At 33.6% G+C, this 25,142-nt stretch overlaps 1 protein-coding gene across 2 annotated transcripts in view; it reads left to right on the top strand.

The window, feature by feature from the left end:
* The window catches only part of RBM41 (RNA binding motif protein 41), a 62,235-nt gene extending 40,418 nt beyond the window's left edge, over nt 1-21,817 (top strand). For both annotated transcript variants that reach the window (XM_036924977.2, XM_036924978.2), the window contains 2 exons: nt 19,018-19,165; nt 20,757-21,817. In XM_036924977.2, the coding sequence (XP_036780872.2) occupies nt 19,018-19,165; nt 20,757-20,923 (315 nt within the window). In that variant the 3' untranslated portion in view covers nt 20,924-21,817. The remainder of the gene's footprint in view (nt 1-19,017; nt 19,166-20,756) is intronic.
* The last annotated feature ends 3,325 nt before the right edge of the window (nt 21,818-25,142 follow it).

Raw genomic sequence — 25,142 nt, 5'->3', positions numbered from 1 at the left:
CATATCTGGTAGGCATAGTGCTTCCAGAAGTGGTCAATAAGTCATTGACCACATGGTTGTGAGTAGGATTTACTGTTATCACATGAGTTTTCTCTTCAGAATGCTCCTCCTGGCTTTCATATGACATACGATTTAAGTTGCTGGTAGCTAAGCAGCGGCATGAAAGCACAGGGCCTGTAAGATTTGAGGAATCAGCAAATACCTAAGTGGACTTGTAAATAATCCTTGCTTTACTGATCAGATCAGATCACATTCATGGTATATGTTATATCCAGAATGGAAACTTCATCATCATGTCACCCAAAGAGGCAACACAAGCCCCTAGAGCATATATTTGGTGGTGGTTAATTTATAAAACAAAACCAAAATAGATAATGTTAGCTTCTGGCTGTCCCTGAATTTTTTAAAAAGGCATAGTGGATGAGGGATATTAAAGCAGTTTCCTCTGAGTAATTACATTTCTAATATATTCTTGCTGTTTTTTCAAGGGTAGCTCAATTTTCATTTTTTATTATGAAATATTACTAATGTAAAAAAAGTTGTAGTAATAGAGCAATCGCCTTTGTACCCAGCCAGCCATCTTTATCACTTCTTAATAGTTTCCATATTTGCTTAATTTAAAAGATAATAAAGCCTTATAGAGACACCTGAAGACTGCCACGGATCTCTTGCCAATCTCAATTCCCCTTTCTCATTTCCAGAGGTAACCACTATCCGGTGCTGAATTTGCTATTTATCATTCCCATGCATGTTTTTTTATTTTTACTACATATCTCTATATTCATAAATAAGATAGTTTTACATGTTTTAAAACTATATAGGTATATTCTGCATGATATCTTCTACAACTTGCTTTTTTGACTCAATATACATAATCTTTTGAAATTTATTTCTAATGACTTAAAAAACTATGTAATATTTCATTATAGAAATATACTATAATTCATTTATCCATTCTCCTGAAGATTTTTGTCTTTAAAGGTTTGCCGTTAGAGATAATTCTGTAACAAACATTTTTGTACATGTCTCCTATTGCACATGTACAAGAGCTTCTCTAGGACAGTTTTTCAAACTTTAGGTTAATTAGTAGGTTATAACTGGCTATTTTTTTAATGAAATGAAATAGGATAGAAAATATCAAAGTGCGTTCTATAAAGTAAGAGTAATTGTTTCTTGAAGCTTTTGTATTGCATGTGCCCATGTGTATATGTGATATGTGTATAAGCCAGAATGTAAAATGCGTCTCTTCCTATAGATATCAGTCAAAAAACTTGGAAAAATATTCCTGTATTGCAGTGAATCACCTGGAAGGCTTGTTAAAGCGCAGATTGCTGGGCTCCATCCCCCAGAATTTTTTATTCCAAAAATCTGGAGTAAGACCTGAGAATTTGCATTTCCAACAAGTTCCAGGAGTATTGATGCTGCTGCTGGTGACAATGACATTTTTAACATCACTGTTCTAGACTACATATCTAGGAGTGGAATCACTGTGATATAGGGTGTCTATCTTCGTCTCCATGAGCAGATTTTCAGAGATCTCTTGCACATCCTTGCCAAGAGTTGTAGTATCACACATTTTATTTTTGCCAGTCTTCAATGTTTGAAAGGTATCTCAGTGTTTTAATTTGCATGTTCCTGATTTCCAGTGAAGTTACAAATGTATTCATACATTTATTAGTCTTTCAGGAACCTTCTGTGAGTTGCCTCTTCCATTTATTTGTCCATTATTTGATTGTTTAGTTTTTCACATTATTTATAGAGATCATTTTAAAATTCTAGATACAGACCCTTGGTGCTTATTGAGCAAATATTTTCTTCCAGTGGGTGGCTGATCTTTTAGGCATAATTTCTGATGTCTTTTTCATTTTAATGGAATGAAGTCATCAGTATTTTACTTGATGGTTTGTATTTTTGGAGTAAATTTAAGAAAATCCTTCCCTGCAAATCATTAAGAAAAACACACAACCCAATAAAATGGCCAGAAGGTAAGAATAATTTACCTTAATTGTTCACAGAGGAAAAATCATGAATGGTGAAATTAACTTACAAAATCTTGTTACTAATCAAAGAAATGCAAAATAAAACTAGAGGGAGACATTTAACACCTGGAAAGTTGGCATAGATTTAAAGGCTTGACAATGCCAAGTGTTGACAAACATGTGGAACAGTAAGGACTCTAATATAGTGCTGGGTGAATATAAATGAGTACATCCACTTTCAAGAACATTGTGGCAATATCTAGTAAAATGAAAGATACTCATACCCTATAAATCAGAAATTTTTTTTTTAAGTTTCTCTAGAGAGAAGGAAAATGATATAGGTCAGAAAATCAGATTTCTATAAAGAAAGGAAGAGCATAGGAGAAAGATTATCTGAAGGTAAAATAAAATCTTTTATTATTTTTAAGTGATCTAAAGGTAAGTGTTCAAAGTAATAGCGTGTCTGGTAATTATAGCATATGGATAAATGAAATGAATGGCAGTTATAACGGATAGGACAGAGGAATTAGTAGTTTGTATTGTAACTGTTATAAGGTGTCTGCACAACCTGTGAAGTGGTATAATGTTATTTGAGGGTAGACTTAGATTAGTTCTAATTACAGGCAGACTCTAAGAGAACTTCTTTAAAAATTTATAACAAAGTATAACTGGTATGGTAAAGGGGGGTGAAAATGGAGTCATATAAAATGATACCCATTCTCTATAATCTTTTCCAAAAAATAGAAGCAGAGGGTATACTTTCTATTTAATTTTATGAGACTGGCATTATCTTAATACCAAAACCAGATAAAGATATTATGATGCAGACTACAGATCAATATCTCTCATGAGCATTGATGCAAAATATCATAAATATTAGAAAAGTAAAAACATTAGAAAATTAAATCCAACAGTGTAGCAAAAGAATTATATACCATAATCAAGTGGGATTTATTAAAGGTTTCTAAGGCTGTTTCAACATTTAGAAATCAATGTAATCCACTACATCAACAGACTAATGAGGAAAAATCATATCATGATCTCAATTGATGTAGAAAATGCATTTGACAGAATCCGAAACCATCATGACAAAAACTCTCAGCAAACTAGGAATATAGGGGGACATCTTCAATTTGACAAAGAATATCTAGAAAACCCTACTCTCCCAACCCAATGCACCCAAGGAGGAAAACACCCAGACATAATAAGTAAAATGGCAAAGATAAAAAAAAGGAAAGTATTAAAAGCAGCAAGAGAGAGAAAAAAGATCACCTACAAAGGAAAACCCATCAGGCTATCACCAGACTTCTCAGCAGAAACCTTTACAGGCCAGAAGGGAGTGGCATGATATAGTCAATGCAATGAAACTGAAGGGCCACGAACCAAGAATACTCTACCCAGTAAGATTATCATTTAAATTTGAAGGAGGGATTAAACAATTCCCAGATAAGCAAAAATTGAGGGAATTGACCTCCAACAAGCCATCTCTACAGTGTATTTTAAAGGGACAGCTCTAAGTAGAAGTGTGCCTAAGACTAAATAGCTGTTACAGGAGAAAATAAAACCATAGCTAAGGAAGTAGACCAACTAAATACTAACCAAATGCAAAATTGAATCAGCTACCCACAAAGTCAGTCAAGGCATACACAGAGTACAGAATATGACATCTAATATATAGTGGAGTAGGAAGAAAGGGAAAGAAAAAAGTATCATAAGACTGTGTTTATAATAGCTTAATAAGTGAGTTACGGTAGACTGATAGATAGTAAACAAGCTACCCTTGAACCTTTGGTAACTACAAATCCAAAGCCTGCAATGGCAATAAGTACATATCTATAAATAATCACCCTAAATGTAAATGGATTGCATGCACCAATCAAAAGACACAGTTACAGTATGAATAAAAAACAAGACCCATGTATATGCTACTTAAAGAGACACATTTCAAACCCAAATACATACACAGACTACAGTGAAGGGATAGAAAAAGATATTTCATGCAAACAATGGGGAGAAAAAAGCAGGTGTTGAAGTACTTGTATCAGACAAAATAGACTTCAAAACGAAGAAAGTAACAGACAAAGAAGGACATTACATAATGATAAACGGGTCAGTCCAATAAGAGGATATAGCCATTGTAAACATCTATGCACCCAGCACAGGAGCACCTACATACGCAAAACAAATACTAACAGAATTGAAGGGGGAAATAGAATACAATGCATTCACTTTAGGAGACTTCAACCCACCACTCACTCCAAAGGACAGATCAACCAGACAGAAAATATGTAAGGAGACAGAGGCACTGAACAACACATTAGAATAGATGGACCTAATAGACATCTACAGAACTCTACACCCAAAAGGAGCAGGATACACATTCTTCTCAAGTGCACATGGAACATTTTCCAAAATAGACTACATACTAGGCCACAAAAAGAACCTCAGTAAATTCAGAAAGATTGAAATTCTACCAACCAGTTTCTAGACAACAAAGGTATGAAACTAGAAATAAATTACGCAAAGAAAATGAAAAATCCCACAAACACATGGAGGCTTCACAACATACTCCTAAATAACCAATGGATCAATGACCAAATAAAAACAGATCAAGCAATATATGGAGACAAATGACAGCAATAATACACCACCACAAAATCTGGAATGCAGCGAAGGCCGTGCTAAGAGCAAAGTATATTGCAATACAGGCCTACCTCAGGAAAGAAGAACACTCCCATATGAACACTCTAAACTCACAATTAGCAAAACAAGAAAAAGAACAAATGGGGCCCAAAGTCACTAGAAGGAGGGACCTAATAAAGATTAGAGCAGAAATAAATAAAATCAAGAAGAATAAAACAATAGAAAGAATCAATGAAAGTAAGAGCTGGTTCTTCAAGAAAATAAACAAAATAGATAAACCCCTAGCCAGATTTTGCAGGAAAAAAAGAGGGTCTAAACAGCATCAGAAATGAGAAAGGAAAAATCACTGTGGACACCACAGAAATACAAAGAATTATGAGAGAATACTATGAAAAATTATATGCTAACAAACTGGATAACCTAGAAAAAATGGACAACTTTCTAGAAAAATACAACCTTCCAAGGCTGACCCAGAAAGAAACAGAGAACTGAACAGACCAATTACCAGGAACGAAATTGAATTGGTAATCAAAAAACTACCTAAGAACAAAATCCCTGGACCACATGGCTTCACCACTGAATTTTATCAAACATTTAGTGAAGACCTAATACCCATCCTCCTTAAACTTTTCCAAAGAGTAGAAGCAGGAATACTTCCAAACTCATTCTATGAGGCCAGCATCACTCTAATACCTAAACCAGGCAAAGACACCACAAAAAAAAGAAAATTACAGACCAATATCCTTTATGAACATTAGATGCAAAAATAGTCAACAAAATATTAGCAAACCAAATTCTAAAATACATCAAAAAGATCATCCATCATGCTCAGGTAGGATTTATTCCAGGGATGTAAGATGACACAACATTCGAAAATCCATCCACATCATCCATCCCATCAAAAAAAGGAAGGACAAAAACCACGTGATCATCTCCATAGATGCTCAAAAAGCATTTGACAAAATTCAACATCCATTCATGATAAAAACTCTCAACAAAATTGGTATAGAGGGCAAGTACCTCAACATAATAAAGGCCATATATGACAAACCCACAGCCAACATTATACTTAACAGTGAGAAGCTGAAAGCTTTCCCTTTAAGATTGGGATCAAGACAAGGATGCCCACTCTCCCCACTTCTATTCAACATAGTACTGGAGGTCCTAGCCATGGAAATCAGACAACACAAAGAAAGAAAAGGCATCCAGAATGGCAAGGAAGAAGTTAAATTGTCCCTGTTTGCAGATGACATGATATTGTACATAAAAAACCCTAAAGAGTCCACTCCGAAACTACTTTGTCTAATATCTGAATTCAGCAAAGTTGCAGGATACAAAATTAATGCACAGAAATCTGTTGCATTCCTAAATGCTAATGAACTAGCAGAAAGAGAAATCAGGAAAACAGTTGCATTCACAACTGCATCAAAAAGAATAAAATACCTAGGAATAAACCTAACCAAGGAAGTGAAAGACCTATACTCTGAAAACTACAAGACACTCGTGAGAGAAATTAAAGAAGATACCAATAAATGGAAACACATCCCGTGCTCACGGATAGGAAGAATTAATGTCAAAATGCCATCCTACCGAAAGCAATCTATAGATTCAATGCAATCCATATCAAAATACCAACAGCATTCTTCAGTGAACTAGAGCAAATAGTTCTAAAATTCATAGGGAACTGCAAAAGACCCCGAATAGCCAGAGCAATCCTGAGAAGGAAGAATAATTCTGGGGGTATTACGCTTCCCAACTTCAAACTCTGCTATAAAGCCACAGTAATCAAGACAATTTGGTACTGGCACATGAACAGACCCATAGACCAATGGAATAGACTAGAGAGCCCAGATATAAATTCAATCATATATGGTCAATTAATACATGATAGAGGAACCATGGATATACAATAGGGAAATGACAGCCTCTTCAATAACTGGTGTTGGCAAAAGTGGACAATTACATGCAAGAGAATGAAACTGAATTATTGTCTAACCCCATACACAAAAGTAAACTCGAAATGGATCAAAGACCTGAATGTAATCCATGAAACCTTAAAACTCTTAGAAGAAAATATAGGTAAAAATCTCTTGAATATAAACATGAGCAACTTCTTCCTGGATGAATATTCTTGGGCAAGGGAAACAAAATCAGAAATGAACAAATGGGACTACATCAAGCTAAAAAGCTTCTGTACAGCACAGTACACTATCAGCAGAACAGAAAGTCATCCTACAGTATGGGAGAATATATTTGTAAATGACATAGCCGACAAGGGGTTAACATCCAAAATATATAAAGAACTCACACTTCTCAATACCCAAAAAGCATATAATCCTATTAAAAAATGGGCAGAGGATCTGAACAGACACTTCTCCAAAGAAGAAATTCAGATGGCCAATAGGCACATGACAAGATGCTCCACATCGCTAATCATCAGAGAAATGCAAATTAAAACCACAATGACATATCACCTCACACCAGTTAGGATGGCCAACATCCAAAAGACAAACAACAACAAATGTTGGCGAGGTTGTGGAGAAAGGGGAACCCTCCTACACTGCTGGTGGGAACGTAAATTAGTTCAACCATTGTGGAAAGCAGTATGGAGGTTACTCAAAAAACTGAAAATAGAAATACCATTTGACCCAGGAATTCCACTCCTAGGAATTTACCCTAAGAATGCAGGAGCCCAGTTTGAAAAAGACATATGCACTCCTGTGTTTATCGCAGCACTATTGCAATAGCCAAGAAATGGAAGCAACCTAAATGTCCATCAGTAGATGACTGGATAAAGAAGATGTGGTACATATACACAATGGAATATTATTCAGCCATAAGAAGAAAACAAATCCTACCATTTGCAACAACATGGATGGAGCTAGAGGGTATTATGCTCAGTGAAATAAGCTAGGTGGTGAAAGGTGATTTCACTCATCTGTGGAGTATAACAACAAAGCAAAAACTGAAGGAACAAAACAGCAGACTCACAGAACCCAAGAATGGACTAACAGTTACCAAAGGGAAAGGGACTGGGGAGGGTGAGTGGGAAGGGAGGGATAAGGGGATTAAGGGGCATTATGATTAGCACACATAATGTAGGGGCAGGCACAAGGAAGGCAGTATAGCACAGAGAAGACAAGTAGTGACTCTTTAGCTTCTTACTATGCTGATGGACAGTGACTGTAATGGGGTATGTGGTGGGGTCTTGATATTGGGGAAATCTAGTAACCACAATGTTGCTCATGTGATTTTATATGATACCATAATAAAAAATTAAAAAAGGAAAAAAAAACCCTACGTCTAATATCATACTTCATGAGAAACTGAGTATTTTCCCCTTCAGTCAGGAACCAGGAAAGTCTGTCTCCCTCCCCACTTCTTTTCAGTATTGTACTGGAAATGCCAGGTAGTATAGTAAGATAAGAAAAAGCACATAAATTGGGAAGGAAAAATTAAAACTCATTATTTAAAGATGACATGTGTATGTAAGAAAGTCCCAAACAATAAACAGCAACAAAATAACACTTGGAACTATTAAGTGAATATAGCAAGGTTGGAGGTTACAATGTTTATATACAAACTGTTTATATTCCTGTATACTAAGAAATGAACAATTGAAATAAAAAACAATGCTATTTACAATAACACCACAAAAGATTGAAATACTAGACATAAATCTTACATAATATGTATAGGATCCATATGCAGAAAACTATAAAACTGCTGAAAATTTAAAGATGTAAATAAGTGCAGAGATATCCTATGTTCATGGAATGGAAGACTTAATATTTTTAAGATGTCAGTTCTTCTCAAATTGATACGTGGATTCCACACAATTCCAACAAAATCCTGGAAAGCAATTTTGTCCATATGGACTAACTGATTCCAAATCTATATGGAAAGAAAAAAGGCCCAGAATATCCAACACAATACTGAAGAAAAAGAAAAGAGTTGGAAGACTGTAGTACTCACTTTCAATATTTACTATAATTAAGTAGTTTGGCATTAGTGAAAAAAAGATCAATTGAGCAGAAATATACATACACAAATACAGTAAACTCATTTTTGACAAGGGAATGAACGCAATTCAGTGGAGAAAGGATAGTCTTTTCAACAAATTATATGGGAACAACTGGATAGCCACATGCAAAAAATGAGTCTAGACACAGATCTTACATTATTCAAAAAAAGAAAACTCAAACTACATCAGAGATCTAAATATAAAACACAATACTGTAAAAATCCAGAAGAAAATAAAAAATCCAAGTTACTTTTTGTTTGGTGATGCATTTATAAACACAACACCAGAAGCATGACTTGTGAAAGAAAAAAATGAGTAAATCAGACTTTACTAAAATTGTAAACTGTTATGTGGAAGATACTTTTAAGAGAATCACAAAACAAGCCACAGGCCAGAAGAAAATATTTGCAAAACAATGTCCTTTATTAAAAGGACTTGTATTCAAAATACATGAAGAACTAAAACTCAGCAGAACAAAACAAGCAACCCAATTAAAAATTGTCAAAAGAAGACACCTTACCAAATAAGTTATACATATAATGTCAAATAAGCTTCTGAAAAGGACCTCACCATCAATTGTCATCAGGGAATTGCAAAATAAAACAATAAGATGCCATTATATACCTATTAAAATGGCTAAAATTCACAATAATATTGGCAATACCAAATACTACTAGGGATACTGAACAACAGGACTCATTCATTCCTGGTGAGAATACAAAATAGTACAACTTCTTTAGAAGACAGTTTGGAAGTGTTTTACAATGCTAAACATTGTTTTATCATACAGTCTAATATTTATGCCCCTAGTTATTAGCTGATTTGAAAACCTATATTAATACAAAACCAGCATGTGAATTTTCATAGCTGTTTATTCATAACTGATAAAAACTGTAAATAATCAAGATGTCCTTCAATGAATGAATGGATACACTGACCTATGCTACATCTGTACAATGGAATATAATTCAGAGATCAAAAAAAAAGCTGTCAAGCCACATAAAGACATAGACTATAAATTTATTTTAATAACTGAAAGAAGCCAGTAGGAAAAGACTACATATTGTATGATTCCAATTATATGATATCACAGAAAACACAAAACTAGAGGCAGTAAATGATCAATGATAGCCAGGAATTTGGGGGCAGTGGGAAAGAGGAATAGGTGAAGCACATGGGATTTTTAGGGCAGTAAAATTATTCTGTTATGGTAGATGCAAGACACGGATTTGTCAAAACCCATAAAACTGTACAACATAAAAAATGACCTTTAATTTATACAAATATTTTTAAATTTCAGAGCCCCAGGAAAGAATGCACACACTGTGGCAAGAAAAACTAACTGTTGTTCATACATGAAGCAACTTCAATGAAGTTAGGTTGGGAAAGGTTCTGACCTCTAAGATCTTTGGAAATTTGTGGAGTCTGGAAAACTAAAGACAAACAAGACTGCACATCATCACTATCCTAGTTGACACGGTTGTATCCCATAGGGGTACTCGTTAACAATTCTGGTACTGATATACATGTATAAGGAAAGGCAGCAATTAAATATATGGATGGCAGATGATGGAAGCCAGGTTTCCCACTGTTGGAATTTACAGTTAAGCAAAGGGAGGAAGCTAGAATGATCCATGTGGTAATGGTTTAGAGTTGGAGACATCATTGTGAATTCATGTTTAGCATAAAATAGATATATATGGGTTACATGGAGAAATATTTATAAATATGTGTATACATACAAGTCAGTATGAACGGTTTTTCTTCTTTGTCAGCTGAGAGGGTCTAAATGAAACGACACTGCAGCAGCAACAAGGTCTTACTTCCTAATACCATTCTCTAATAAAAGGAACCAGAGCTCCTTCAAGAAATGGCTGATTCTATTACTGGGGCAGGAAATACACAAGATGAGCCTTGAGCATCTTGTAGTGACAAAAAGTAAGGAAATAGTAAAAACAACATAAAAACATTGTTGGGGGCTTGTCAAAGATGCACAGGAGCCAACTGAAAGAATTTCCAATAACCAATGCTGGAACAATTTGTGTGACAAACTAAGTAAATTAATACTGGATTATAACCCAAAGTATAGTATAAGAATCTATGTGTCCATGCTGATAATAAATAAAATGAATAAATCAATAAATGGGGGAGACAAATATCCCATGCAGAGTTCTAAATCATTTATGTAGGTGTTCTACCTAAAGAAGGGAGAGTATAACTACCCACTTCGTGGTTTTGAACTACTTGTAATGACTTCTTTCCAAAGAGTACAGTATGAAAAGGCAGGAAAAAAGAACAACATTACAATATAGAAACCGAGCACATACTACTTCAGCCAGGTGATCCAAGGCCAATGTCAACATGATTTATGACTGTGCATGCTTCATATGATATGATCAAAATTGCACTTTTGCTCTGTGGGCTTCCTCCTAATAATACATAATCTCAATCTAACCATGAGAAAACACCAGAAAAATTCTAGTAGTGGGGCATCTTACAAAATAACTGACCACTACTCCTCAAAACTGTCAAGATCATTATAAAGAAGGAAAGTCCAAGAAACTGACACAGCCAGGAAGGAAGAGCCTAAAGATACATGAAAACAATGTACTGTGGCATCCTGGATGGGATCCTGGGGCAGAAAAAGGACATTAAGGAAAAACTTAGGAAATCTAAATAAACTATGGGCTTTAGATAATCATATATCAATACTAATTTATGTAAACTATAGTCAAATGTAAGATGTTAATAATAGGGAAAACAGGGTTACATGGGAACTCTTTGTAATACTTTCTCAGTTTTTCTATAAAACAAACTTATAAAAAGTAAAGTCTGTTTAAAAAAATTTTAAACAGGTAGCTGCAGAATACATACAGTATAATAACGTTTGTGTAAAGTTCAAAATGTAAAATAATACTGTGTATTGCACAGGGATGCTAGGAAGAGCTTCATCCTCTATTATCATTTGGAGTTTCTGTTTTTCTGTTTCACAGAAATGTTTATCTTGTATTCAAGTCTAGCGATATATTTGTGTGTACCTTTATATATATGCATACATATGAATATATATGTATGTTGTGGATATACACATACATACATACCTGTGTATGGGATATATGTATGTATGTGTGCGTCTATGTTTTTGGAGCAGAGAAGATGCATCCAAGCAAGAAGTGACTGAGCCACTTTGACTAGAAGCCCTCTTGATTTTTAAAAAATGCTCATATCAAAGGGAACAATCTTAGTATGGATCTTTCCTACTTTTGGTGAGAAAATTGCAGTATGTTTCACATACCCTTTTCTATGATTATTTAATTTGATGATGCTTTCATGAGTAATTCAGAGTCAAAACTCTAGCTCACCTGTAATTACTCAGGTAAATCATAAGTCAGTTGCCCTATGCCCTTGCTTTTAAGATACTAGTTAAATGCTAAATATGTGAATATTCATCTTCTAAAGACTTTGAGATAGAGTCTACTGCTTATTACAATGTTTAATATATTCATACCTTCTAATGGTTAAGTCATTTAAATGGGCTCTATTTTCTCTTTGCTTTTGCTGCTCCTGTCTTAATTCTTCTCAAGTTCCTTGTATCTATAAAGGGTATGCCAGCTAACATATAGAGATGTCTCTTTGTCACTCCATCCTTTTTTTATTGTACTAAAATATGCATAACCTGAGATCTGCCCTCTTAACAAATTTTTAAGTGTACATTACAGTATTGTTAGCTAGAGGCACACTGTTGTACAACAGATCTCTTGAACTTTTTCAAATTTCATGACTGAACTTTATAACCATTGAAGAGCAACTCCCCATTTTCCCCTCCTCCACACTCCTGTCAACCACTATTCTACTTTATGCTTCAATGATTTTGACTACTGTAGATACCACATATAAGTGTAATCATACAGTCTTTGTCTTTCTGTGACTGGCTTATTTCACTTAGCATAATGCCATCAAGGTTCACCCATGTTGTAGCATATGACAAGATTTCCTTCTTTTTTTCTGACTGAATAATATTCCACTCTATGTATATACAATATTTTCTTCACCCATTCATCCATGATGGAGATTTCGGTTGTTTCCACCTCTTGGGTATTGCAAACAGTGCTGCAATGAACATGTGAGTTCAGATACCTCTTTGAGGTCCAGATTTTAATTATTTTGAATAAGTACCCAAAAGTGGGACTTGCTGGTCCATGTATGGTAGTTGTATTTTTAATTTTTTTTGAGGAAACTCCATACTATTCTTCATAGCATCTGCACCATTTTATATTCCTACCAACAGTGTGCAAGAATTCCAGTTTCTACATCCTCGTCAGCGCTTATTTGAGGAAATGTCTGTTTAGGTCTTTTGCCCATTTTTGAAAATTGGGTTGTCTTTTTGCTGCTGACATAGAAGTTCCCTATATATTTTGGATATTAACCTCTATAATCAAGTTATATGGTTTTCATATATTTTATCCCATTCCATAGATTGCCTTTTCACTTTGCTGATTGTTTCCTTTGATGTGCAGAAGCATTTTAGTTATAGAGTCCCACTTTATTTTTGCTTTCATAGCCTGTGCTTCTGATGTAATATCCAGGAAATCATTGCCAAGGCCAATGGCATGAAGATTTTCTCCTATGTTTTCTTCTAGGAGTTTTAGAGTTTCAGATCTTATTTTTAAGTCTTTAAAAAAATTTTTTTAAATTTTTGTGGATCGTATAAATAAAGAGTCCAGCTTTATTCTTTTGCATGTGGATGTCACCTTTTCCCAGCACCATTTATTGAAGGGACTATCTTTTCCCCATTGTGTATTCTTGGCCCCCTTTTTGATCAGTGATTATATATGTGTGGGCTTATTTCTGGACTTTCTATTCTGTTCTATTGGTTGGTATGTCTGTCTTTATGCCAGTATCATACTGTTTTTTATTACTGAAGATTTGTAATATATTTTGAAATTATTAAGTATGAGACCTCCAGTTTTGTTCTTATTTCTCAAAATTGCTTTGGCTGTTTAGGGTCTTGGGGTTCCATATGAATTTTAGAATTATTTTTTCTATTCCTGTTAAGTCTACTATTGGAATTTTGATAGGAATTGCATTAATCTGTAGATCACTTTGGATAGTGTGGATGTTTTAAGAAAATTGTCTTCCAGTCCATGAACATGGGACATCTTTCCATTTATTTGTATCTTCTTAAATTTCTTTGAGCAATGTTTTGTGGTTTTAATTGTACAAGTCGTTTGCCTTATTGGTTAAGTTTTTTTTTTCATTGACATGATTGACATATAAAAATACTTTACATATTTAATGTATGCATCTTGAATTTGAGGGTAAGTATACACCATGAAACAAATCATCACCACATATAATGCCCTGAACTTAACCATCACCTCCAGAAATTTCTTCTTTCCCTCTTTTTTCCTTTTGATAAGGACATATAAGATATACCCTCTTAACAGATTTTTAAGCTTCCAATGTGGTATTGTTAACTATATGCACTATGCTGTACAGTAGATCTATAGGACTTACACCTCTTGCATAAGTGAAATTATATATCCTTTGATGAACAATTACTCAATTAATCCAATTACCTCCAATCCCCTGGTAAACATGATTCTACTCCTTGCTTCTCTGAGAGTATCGACTATTCCAAATTTCTGATATAAGCAGCATCATGTAGTATTTGTTCTTCTGTGTCTGGTTTATTTCACTTAGCATAATGTCTTCTAAGTTCCTGTGTGTGGCAAATGACAAGATTTCCTTCTTTTTTTAAGGCTGAATAATGTTCTGTTGTATTTATATACCACATTTTCTATATCCATTCATCTGTCAGTGGAAATTTAGGTTGTTTCCATGTCTTTGCTATTGTAAATAATGTTGCAATGAACATAAGAATACAGATGTTTCTTCCAGATCCTGATTCCAGTTCTCTTGGTATATACCCAGAAGTATGGATTATATGATAAGTTCTCTTTTTACTTTTGTGAGATCTCCATACTGTTTTCCATAATGGTTTTACCAATTTACATTCCCACAAACAGTGTACATCTCCACATTTTTACCAGCACTTATTTCTTGATTTTTTAGAAATAATCATCATAATAGACAAGAGGTAACATCTAATTGAGGTTCTGCATTTCCCTGATGATTAATGATGTTGAACATCTTTTCATATACTTATTGGCCATTTTATGTCTTTTTTGAAGGAATGTCTATTTGGCTCTTTTGTCCATTTATTAGAAGTAGGTCATTTGTGTTTTTTTTTTAACTATTGTATTTTAGGAGTCATATATTTTAGTTTTTAACCATTCATCAGATACGTGATTTTCAAATACTTTCTCCCATTCTGTAGATTGCCTTTTCACTTTGCTGATGGTTTCCTTTGCTGTGGGGGATTTTGGTTGATATAGTACTCACTTGTCTATTTTTGCTTTTGTTGCTGTGCTTTTGATATCATAGGTAAGAAATCATTTTGTTTTCTTCTAGGAGCTATAGAGTTTCCGGTCTTATTTTTAAGTCTTTAATCCATTTTGAGTTGATTTTATATATGGTGTAAGATAGACATCCAATTTCACTCTTTTGTAGTGTGTATCTAGTTTTCCCATCACCAGTTATTGAAGTGACTATCTTTTCCCCATTGTGTATTCTTGCCCGCCTTATCAAAGATATCATAAATACGTGATTTATTTCTGGGCTCTCTATTCTGGCCTATTTGTTAATATGTCTGTCTTTTATGCCAGTACCATACTGTTTGATTACTGTAGTTTGAAATCAGGCAATGTGATGCCTCCTGCATTGTTCTTCCTTAGGATTGCTTTGTCTATTTGGGATCTCTTGTGGTTCTATATGAATTTCAGGATTTTTAATGATTTCCATAAAAGTTGCTATTGGGATTTTGATAAGAATTGCATTGAATCTATGGATGCTTTGGGTAGTATGCATTTTGACAATATTAATACTTGTAACCATATTTGGGATGTCTTTCCATTTATTTGTCTTTTCAATTTCTTTCCTTAATGTTGTATAGTTTTTGTGTGCAAGTCTTTCAGCTACATGGTTGTTTATTCCTAAGTGTTTTATTCTTTTTGATGCTATTGTAAATGGAATAGTTTTCTTGATTTCCTTTTCAGTTTTTTGTTAATATAAACAAATGCTACTAATTTTTGTATGTTGATTTTGTATCCTACAACATTGCTGAATTTGTTTATTACTTTTAACAGTTTGATTGTGGAGTCTTTAGGATTATTTACACATAGGATCATGTCATATACAAACAGACATAGTTTTACTTCTTCCTCTCCAATTTGGATGCCCTTTATTTCTTTTTTCTTGTCTAATTTCTCTGGCTAGACCTCCAGTACTATCTTGAATAGAATTGGCAAGATTGGGCATCCTTGACTTGTTCCTGATCTTAGAAAGGTGTCGGTTTTTCACTCTTCAGTATGAGTTAGCTGGGGCCTTTTCATATATGGCCTTCCTGATGTTAATGTAAATTCTTTCTATTCCTAGTTTGCTGAGCATTTTTATCATGAAAGGTTGTTGGATTTTTGTCTAATACTTTTTCTGTATTGAGATGATCGTGTGACTTTTATCCTTTATTCTGTTAATGTAGTATATCGCATCGATTGATTTTCATATGTTGAGCCATCCTTGCATCCCAGGAATACATCACATTTGTGCTTTTAGATTTGGTTTTATAGTTTTTTGTTGAGAATTTAAAAATCTGTATTCACCAGGGATATTGGACTATGGTTTTCTTCTCTTGTAATTTTTTTTTCTTTTGGTATCAGGGTAATGCTGGCACCATCAAAGTGGTTTGAGAAGATTCCCTCCTCCTCAGTTTTTTGGAACAGTTTGAGAAGGATTGGTGTTAATTCTTAAAAAGTTTGGTAGCATTCACCTGTGCAGCCATCTAGTCTGATGCCATCTAGTTCTGGGATTTTCTTTGTTGGGAGGTTTTTGATTACTGATTCAGTCTCATTACTAGTTATAAATTTGTTCAGATTTCCTATATTTTCATGATTTAGTCTTGGTAGATTGTATATTTATAGGAATTTATCCTTTTCTTCTAGGTTATCTGATTTGTTGGCATATAATTATTCGTAGTAGTATCTTACAGTCCTTTTTATTTCTGTGACATCAGTTATAATTTCTTCCCTTTCATTTCTGATTTTATTTGAGTCTTTCCTCATTTTTCTTAGTCTAACTAAAGGTAGTCAATTTTATTGATATTTTTTTAAAAACCGCTGTTTGTTTAGTTGATTATCTTTTATTGTTTTTCTAATCTCTATTTCATTTATTTATTTCTTCTCTAAGCTGTATTTCTTCCCTTCTGCTAACTTTGGGCTTGATTTGTTCTTTTTCTTCCTTGCAGTATAGCATTGTTTATTTGAGATTTTCTTTTTTGATGTAGATATTTATCATTATAAACTCCCCTTTTAGTACTGTTGTTGATGCATCCCATAAATCTTGGTATGTTGTGGTTTCATTTTCATTGTCTCAAGATATTTTCTAATTTCCCTTCTAATTTCTTATTGACCCATTAGTTGTTCAAGAGCATGTTGTTTAATTTTCACATATTTGTGAATTTTCTAGTTTTGCTTCTGCTAGTGGGAGTAAGGTATTGAAATCTCCTAGTGTTATTATGCTGCTGCCTATTTCTCCCTTTAGTTCTTTATATGTCTGTTTCATATATTTAGATTCTCTGAGGCTGGGTGCATATATATTTATAGTCATTACGTCTTCCTGGTGAATTGATCCTTTTACCATTACATAGTGCCCATTTTTGTCTCTTGTGACAGTTTCTGACTTAGTCTATTTTGTCTATGTAAGTATGACTACTCCTGCCCTCATTTGGTTACCATTTACATGGGCTGTGTTTTCTATCCTTTCATTTTCAGCCTGTGTGTGGTCCTAAGTTTAAAGTGAGTTTCTGGTAGATACCATAATAGTTGGATCTAATTTTTTATTCATTCAGACACTCTATGTCTTTGATTAGGGAGTTTAATCCATTTACATGTAGTTATTGCTAGGGACGGACTTACTATTGCCATTCATTAGTTTTTTTCCATCTTGTAGCTTTTTTGTCCCTCTTTTCCTCTCATGATGTCTTCCTTTGTGTTTCATTGATTTTTTTTTGTAGTGATGTGCTTTTTCCTTTCTCATTTTCTTTTATCTCTGTAGGTATTTTCTTTATTGTTTAAAATAGAGCTTAAATGTAAAGTGTCTTGTAGTTATAATATTTTTTAAGCCAATAATAACTTATGTTCAATTGCATTTGAGACCTCTTTTTTGTTTTCTTGAATGTTATTTTTTTATAGCATCCGATTCCTAATAGATAGAATATTGTCTCTTATTTCTAGGAAGGTATTAGTGGTGGTTTTTTGAAGTTTTTTTCCTCCTTGCATGGTCTCTGTTTTCTTCTGTTTGCTTTCATTTCTGTTTATTCTGTTGTCTGCCTTTCAAATTAGAGGCATTCCTCAGATACCTAATAATCTGTGCTCATATATATAAGTAAGGATCAAAAAATAGATTGGAGGCTCTGAGCACATGAGCAGCCTGAATGTCCCTTGCTGACTTTGAGCTTCAATTTAAAGTCATCTGGCTGGTCCATTTGTTAGAGAAATTCCCCATCCCAAATCAGTATCTTTAGGTCTTCTTATGGCTAATTATATTCTGCAGAGAAAACTCTTCCAAACTCTTACTTGGAAGGATACTACCAACATTGAAAGAGCCATATGAGGAGAAATGTTTGGGCATGTCCTCAGTATTCTGTATGTATTTCTTTTAATTTCTTTGCTTTCAGAAGTAGTATTCATATCCTCAACTGTGTCTGGCATTCTCCATGTTCAGAGAATCAACCTCAAGTATTCATCAGGATAGGAAATGGCCTTTACCCAGTAGCTAATTGTAGGTGTTGTGGGGTGGGGGGGGGATATTTAAAGATCTAGTTGGTTTTTAAACAGCTTTCAACCTAACCCATCTTACCTTAACTGCCTCCATTTACATCCATTTCCAGAGGTACCTGGAGCTATCAGTTCCTGAACTGTTTGAGGATTCTTATGTGTAGATTGGGTTGGTTCCTGGCTTTTCCCACTGCTACTTTAAGATTCAGCTCTCTTGAGTATATTTATTCAGTTATTTTCCAACTTCCAGAATATTGTTTTTATTGCATCCTTTCCTTATTCTCCCTAACCTTATGGGTTTATGTTTATAAAACAAAAAGTTTCTATAGTTTTACAGCATTTTTCTATAGTTTTAGGGAATGAAATTAGATGCATGTGTTCAATCCACCATCTTTATCTGAAACTAATTCTAACCACAATGAAATAGTTGCCTTACCTCTCTCATGTTATATTTCTGTTGATCCTCGGTTTATATTAGGTGTTATACCTGAAGAACCTTAGCCCTCGGGTGACTGAAAGAGATCTTGTCTCATTGTTCGCCCGGTTCCAGGAGAAAAAAGGACCTCCAATTCAATTCCGAATGATGACTGGACGAATGAGGGGGCAGGCTTTTATCACCTTCCCCAGTAAGTAGCTTCATGTAGATAATTACTCAGTTGCAGCACCAATTTATTAGAAATTACTTATACCCTCTCTAATTTAGATATAGCCTTTTGATTTCTCCATAGCATATGAAAAGCATGTGCTTGAACAAGTACATGGGAAGAAGGGAAGAGGAGTAAGGAAAATATATTTTCAATGTTCCTCTATACTCACTCCCATGTTTCCTCTCCACCATTGACAGTACATAACCACCTAACTCTCTTGCCCTCAATTTTTCTGTCTTGGCACTTAGTTCTCACTCTTATCAAAATTCACTTTCCCTTTGTTGACAATAGTATTTCTAGTCCAAATTATAATTATATTGCTTATTAATATTATTGGTATTCTTGTCAGAATACTTGCCTTATACCCTATTCTGTTAGGACTAAGAAACTGCAAGCTAATATGCTAATCACTAGTAATTTGTAATTAACTAGTGGATGATGATACAGTCTTTTAACTATTGTTTGCATCTTCATATATGACTTTAGTACCCAAACACGAAGGGAGGAATAATGTAATAATTTAATTTTCTGTGACAGAACCAGACCTTTTTTCAGTGGAGGGTGAGTAGGAGCTGTACCTTTTATTATTCCTAAACTGTCTTCTTTTATAAACAGGCTAGTGATCTATGTATAGGCAAGTGTTTTTGTGCATGAGAAATGCCAAACTCCCCTCTGCTGTTCTCATACTATCTTATGCTATCTTTCCTATCTTATTAAAAGTTTATAAATGAATGGTTTTCAGTCTTTTCAAGTGTGAGGACCCTTTTCAAACTTTAAAAAAATTTAATTGATCCCAACTGAGTATGATCCATTAATTGAAAAAATACATAATAAAAGGCTTTGTAAACTAAGTACTTTTGAATGGATAGCAGTTTTCATAATCATTGTAACAGCTATCCACATTTGAAAATTTATAGTATGTACATATATGAGACATAAATTGGTTCAGTCTAAAGACACTGCTTGTCCATTATGATTTCACAAAGTAGGCAATAATTCTACTCCTTCCCGATTTCCCCACATCCAGGCTCTGAAAACCATAAGTTGAATGCTCCTATTGTATACTATATATTCTCACACCTCAAGCTTCCATATGCCTAGAAAAAGTCATAAATGTATTAATCCCAATGAGGATTCTCACTCTCCCATCAAAATAAAAAGTATCAAAATGTCCTCAGAACCATAACTTTTTATCCATTTTGAAAATGATTTCATTCATACAATATCTGTAATCTATTATCTAGGACAAAGTTTCATGTATTTTTAGTTATAGGTTAGCCTTCTTTAACACACCATCTATATCCTTATTTCTTTACCTAAAGCTTTGAATTAGAAGACTTTCTCAAACAATCATTTTAAGTGTTTATTGTCATTTTTCTTACCCATTAGTTTAATCTTGCTGAGTTTATATATTTGAGATTATGGAAAAGATTGTAAAGTCAAATAACTGTAACTATATGGCTTTATAGCCTATACTGAACTCTAAAGGTAAGACAGCATAAACTAGACTTGGAATAGAATTGAACTATTAAACCCTATATAAATAGATGTTTTTTTCTTTTTCTTTTAGATAAGGAAATTGCATGGCAAGCTTTGCACCTAGTAAATGGATATAAATTATGTGGGAAAATATTGGTGATAGAATTTGGAAAAAACAAAAAGCAACATTCAGATCTCCAGACTGCTTCTCTCATATCATCTGCTGCAGACAACACTACAGAAATCAGTGGTAGTTAGAAGATACATCAATTGGGAGTCCTGGGAGTCCTATCTTGCATCAGAGTCTTGGATCTAGGATTTGTGTATAGATACCAATTTGTTTGGAATTGAAGAGAAACTATTTGAGGGAGAAAAAAATCTAAGATAATCTCTTTCAGATTTTAAAAAGGATTGGTAGAAAACATTTTTCTATCATCTAAGACCATATAGGACAAATAGGACATATAGGGCATACATATGCTGAGTATGAAGTTTAGGGTACAAAGAATATCATTTTCTCAGGATAAATTACAAAATATTGTTTCCAAGGATTTTTTAAATTTTTATAATTTATCTGGGGTCTTAAATATTTATCCCCAGAAGGCATTCTGGCATTCTTTCCAAGATTGCCTCTTATATACAGAACTAAAAAGCTAATTAATTGTTGAAATATTTATTTACTAGAGCCTATTTGTCCCTGAATGTATCCACCTAGTAAATAAATGACCAGGACCCCAAGCCTAAACATCGACAAAGACTGTTAAATGAGAGCTATCAGCAGCTAACATTAGGTAGTTTCATAAGTCAGTATATATATTTAATGAATGTTTCCCCATTGTTATCATTGTCTTCAGAATGCTACATATTTTTCTAATGAAAACATTTGTCACATATTGATGTTCTCACTGTCATTTTAGTGAGCTACCACTGAGTAACCATTGAATTCAAAGCAATAAACATTGAATAAATGTCTAATATATGTTAGGTATTAGGTATGTGAATTTTAGAGGAGGAACATACTAACAAAGAATACTAAAGGAAGGTACAAAGAGAAAGTTCTCTAGAAGAAGGCAGCATCCCTCAATCCCTCAGTTGTTAATTATAGTTGCTAAAAAATAAAAAGACAATGTGGAATAGAGGAAATAGTACAAACTTTGGAGTCTGACCTGTGTTTGAATTTCACAGCCACACTGGCCACTCTTTGACGTTGGCAGGTCACTTAATCTGAGCCTGTTTTCTCATCTATAAAATGCGGAAAATAATAACGCTTGCTTTATTGCATTGTGAAGATTAAGTGAGATGATATTATCCTGGCTGAAGAACAGAAAGAAAAAAGAATGAAGAAAAATGGTCCCAAAGTATATTACATTAAGCACTCCAACATGCTTGTAATAGGAGTACCAGGAAAAGAGAAAAGAACAGAGCATTAAAAATATTCTAATAAATAATGGCAGTAAATGTCCCAAATATGATGAGAAACCTTATCTATACATCCAAGAAACTCAACAAACCCTAAATAGGGTAAACAAGAAAAAATCACAGACATATCATAGTAAAAATGCTAAAACTCAAGGACAAAGAGAAACTTTTGAAAACAGCAAAAGAAAAATAAAACATCACTTACAGGGGAATCCCAATAAGATTAATGACTAACTTCTCATCAGAAACAATGAAGGTGGCAGTGGGACAGCATTCAAAGTGCTCAAAGAAAAAACTGTCAATATATAATCCTATATCCAGTAAAGCTGTTCTTTAAAAATGAAGGTGAAATAAAGATACTCCCACATAATCAAAAACTGGGAGAAGTTGTTGCTGGCAGACCTGATTTACAGGACATATTAAAGGAAGTTATTCAGGCAGAAAACAAGTGACCTAAGGCAATAATTTGAATCTACACATTAAAAAGAAATAACATGAGTAAAAGTAGCTGCATAATTATAAAAGTGTATTTTTCCTCATCTTAATTGATTTAAAAAGCAATTTTATAAAAACTATATATATATATATAGTTGCATTGTTGGGCTTATAATCAGATAAAATTGTAATATATTTGCCATTAACAGGACAAAGTAGGTGTTTGTGAGCAAAGCTTGTACTGGACTGAAAAATGACTCCAAATGGTAACTCATATCCATAGGAACAAATGAAGAAAACAAGAAATGGGAAATAAGGAGGTTAATATGAACAAGTTATAAATATATACTTGTTCTTGTTTCTTCTCTCAGCTTCTTTAAAAGACAAAATTATATTAAGTAATAATTATAACAATTTTTCATTGAGTTTATAACGTAGAAATTATAACAATACCACAAAAAAGTGAGAAAGGAGTAGGTTTATAGAGGAATAAAGGTTTTATATCTCTTAGAATTTAGTTAGTAGATATGTGAAGCCAGTTCAGTTAAGATGGGTATGGTAGGACCTAGAGAAACTACTCAGGAAGTAACTGAAAATATATAGTGAAGATTGTATTAAATGTTATAGTAGGAAATGTTCAATGCAAAAGTAAGCAAAAAGGGGATTGGAGAAACAAAAACCAAAAAAATAACTTGAGACATAGAAACCAAATGAAAAATGGCAGTCATCCGTAAGTCAACCTCTATTAATAATAATAATAGGTATGAATGGATTAAATAATTCAGTCAAAAGATGGATATTGTCAGATTTGAAAAAAAAAGATTCATGTCTTATTTATTAGAGTCACACTTTAGATTCAAAAATACAAACAGAATGAAGGTAAAAGGATAGAAAGAAATATCAGTAAAATGACAACCATAAGAAACCTAGAGTGGCTTTAATAATATCAGCAAAATGGACTAAAACAAAAAATGTCACTAGAGATAGAGTGACATTTTATAATGACAAAAGTGTCAATCCATCCAAAAGATATGGCAATTATAAACATACTATCACCTAACAGCAGAGTATCATAGTACATGAATCAAAAGCTGAACTAAATAAATGAAGGGAGAAATACACAAGTCTACAATAAGAGTGGAGGAATTCAGGACCCCAATTTCAATAATAAATAGAACATTTAAACATAAGATAAATAAGGATATAGAAGGCTTGAGCAACACCATAAATCAACTAGATCTTAAGGAGATCTATAGAATACTTAACCCAACAAGAGCAGAATACACATTCATCTCAAGTGCACATGAAACATCTCCAGGGTAGAGCATATCACAAACCATAAAACAAATCTCAGTAAATTTAAGTGGACTGAAATGCAAAGTATATTCTCTGACTACATAGAATTAAGTTAGAAATCCATAACAGAAAGTTAGGAAACTCACAGATGTGAATTAGACCCACTTTTAAGTGATCAATGAGTTTTAGAAGTCACCCATAGGTGAAGTAGGAAAGTAGGAAATCCTTTGAGATGAATGAACACTAAAACATGGGATGTACCTAAAGCAATGCTTATAGTGAAATTTATAAGTACAATGCCTATATTTATAAAGAAGAAAGATCACCATCATAACCTCACTTTGTGCCTTAAGACACTGGAAACAGGAACATACTAAACCTAGAGCAAGTAGAAGGAAATTAAATTAGATGAATGACAGAGAGAATAGAAAAGCAGTAGAGAAATTCAGTGAAACTAAAGTTGGTTCTATAAAAAGATCAACAAGAGTGGCAAACTTTTTACTAGGTTGATCAGGAAAACAAGAAAATTCAAATTACTAGAACTGGAAATGAAGGCAGGAGCATTACTATCAACCTTATAGAAATAAAAAGATTATAAAGGAGTACTATCAACAAATGTATGCCAATAAATTAGGTAACGGGCAAATTCCTAGAAAGTACAAAAACTACAAATTCCCAAGTTATGGAAACCAATGAGGGGGAAAGAATCTGAGAAGACTTGTAATAAGTAAAGAGGTAACTTAGTAATATTTTTAAATGCCCACAAAGAAAAGTCCAGGGTCAAATGGCTTCTCAGGTGAATTCTAGCAAACATTAAAGCAGAATTCATACAAATTCTTCCAAATATTAGAAAATAAAGGAACACTTCTGATACATGCTATGATATTGAAGAACCCTGAAAACATGCTAAATGAAAGAAGTCAGTCACAAAAGACTATGTTATGTGGTCCCATTTATATAAAGTATCCTGAATTGGTAAATATAGAGAGACAGAAAATGGATTAGTGGTTGTTTAGGTCTGGAGGTGATAGCTGAAGTGTATGAGGTTTCTTTAGAAGTTGTTGAAAATGTTCTAAAATTGATTGTGGTAATGATTGTTCAACTCTGTGAATATACTACAAACCATGAATTGTACACTTTAACTGAGTGAATTGTATAGTATGTGAATTATATCTCAATAAAGTCACATAACAAAAAAAGAAATTGGATTCAACCCCAATGTCCATCAGTATGAGAATGGATAAATTAATGCATATCCATTTAATGTAATACTATGCAACCAATAAAATAATGGTGTATTATCTATGAATACATTCTGACCTGTATG

This window comes from Manis pentadactyla, chromosome X (genome assembly GCF_030020395.1).
Source record: "Manis pentadactyla isolate mManPen7 chromosome X, mManPen7.hap1, whole genome shotgun sequence".
In the NCBI taxonomy this organism is placed as follows: domain Eukaryota; kingdom Metazoa; phylum Chordata; class Mammalia; order Pholidota; family Manidae; genus Manis; species Manis pentadactyla.
The sequence above is the reverse complement of the archived record's forward strand: the minus strand, read 5'-3'. Positions and strand labels throughout refer to the sequence as shown.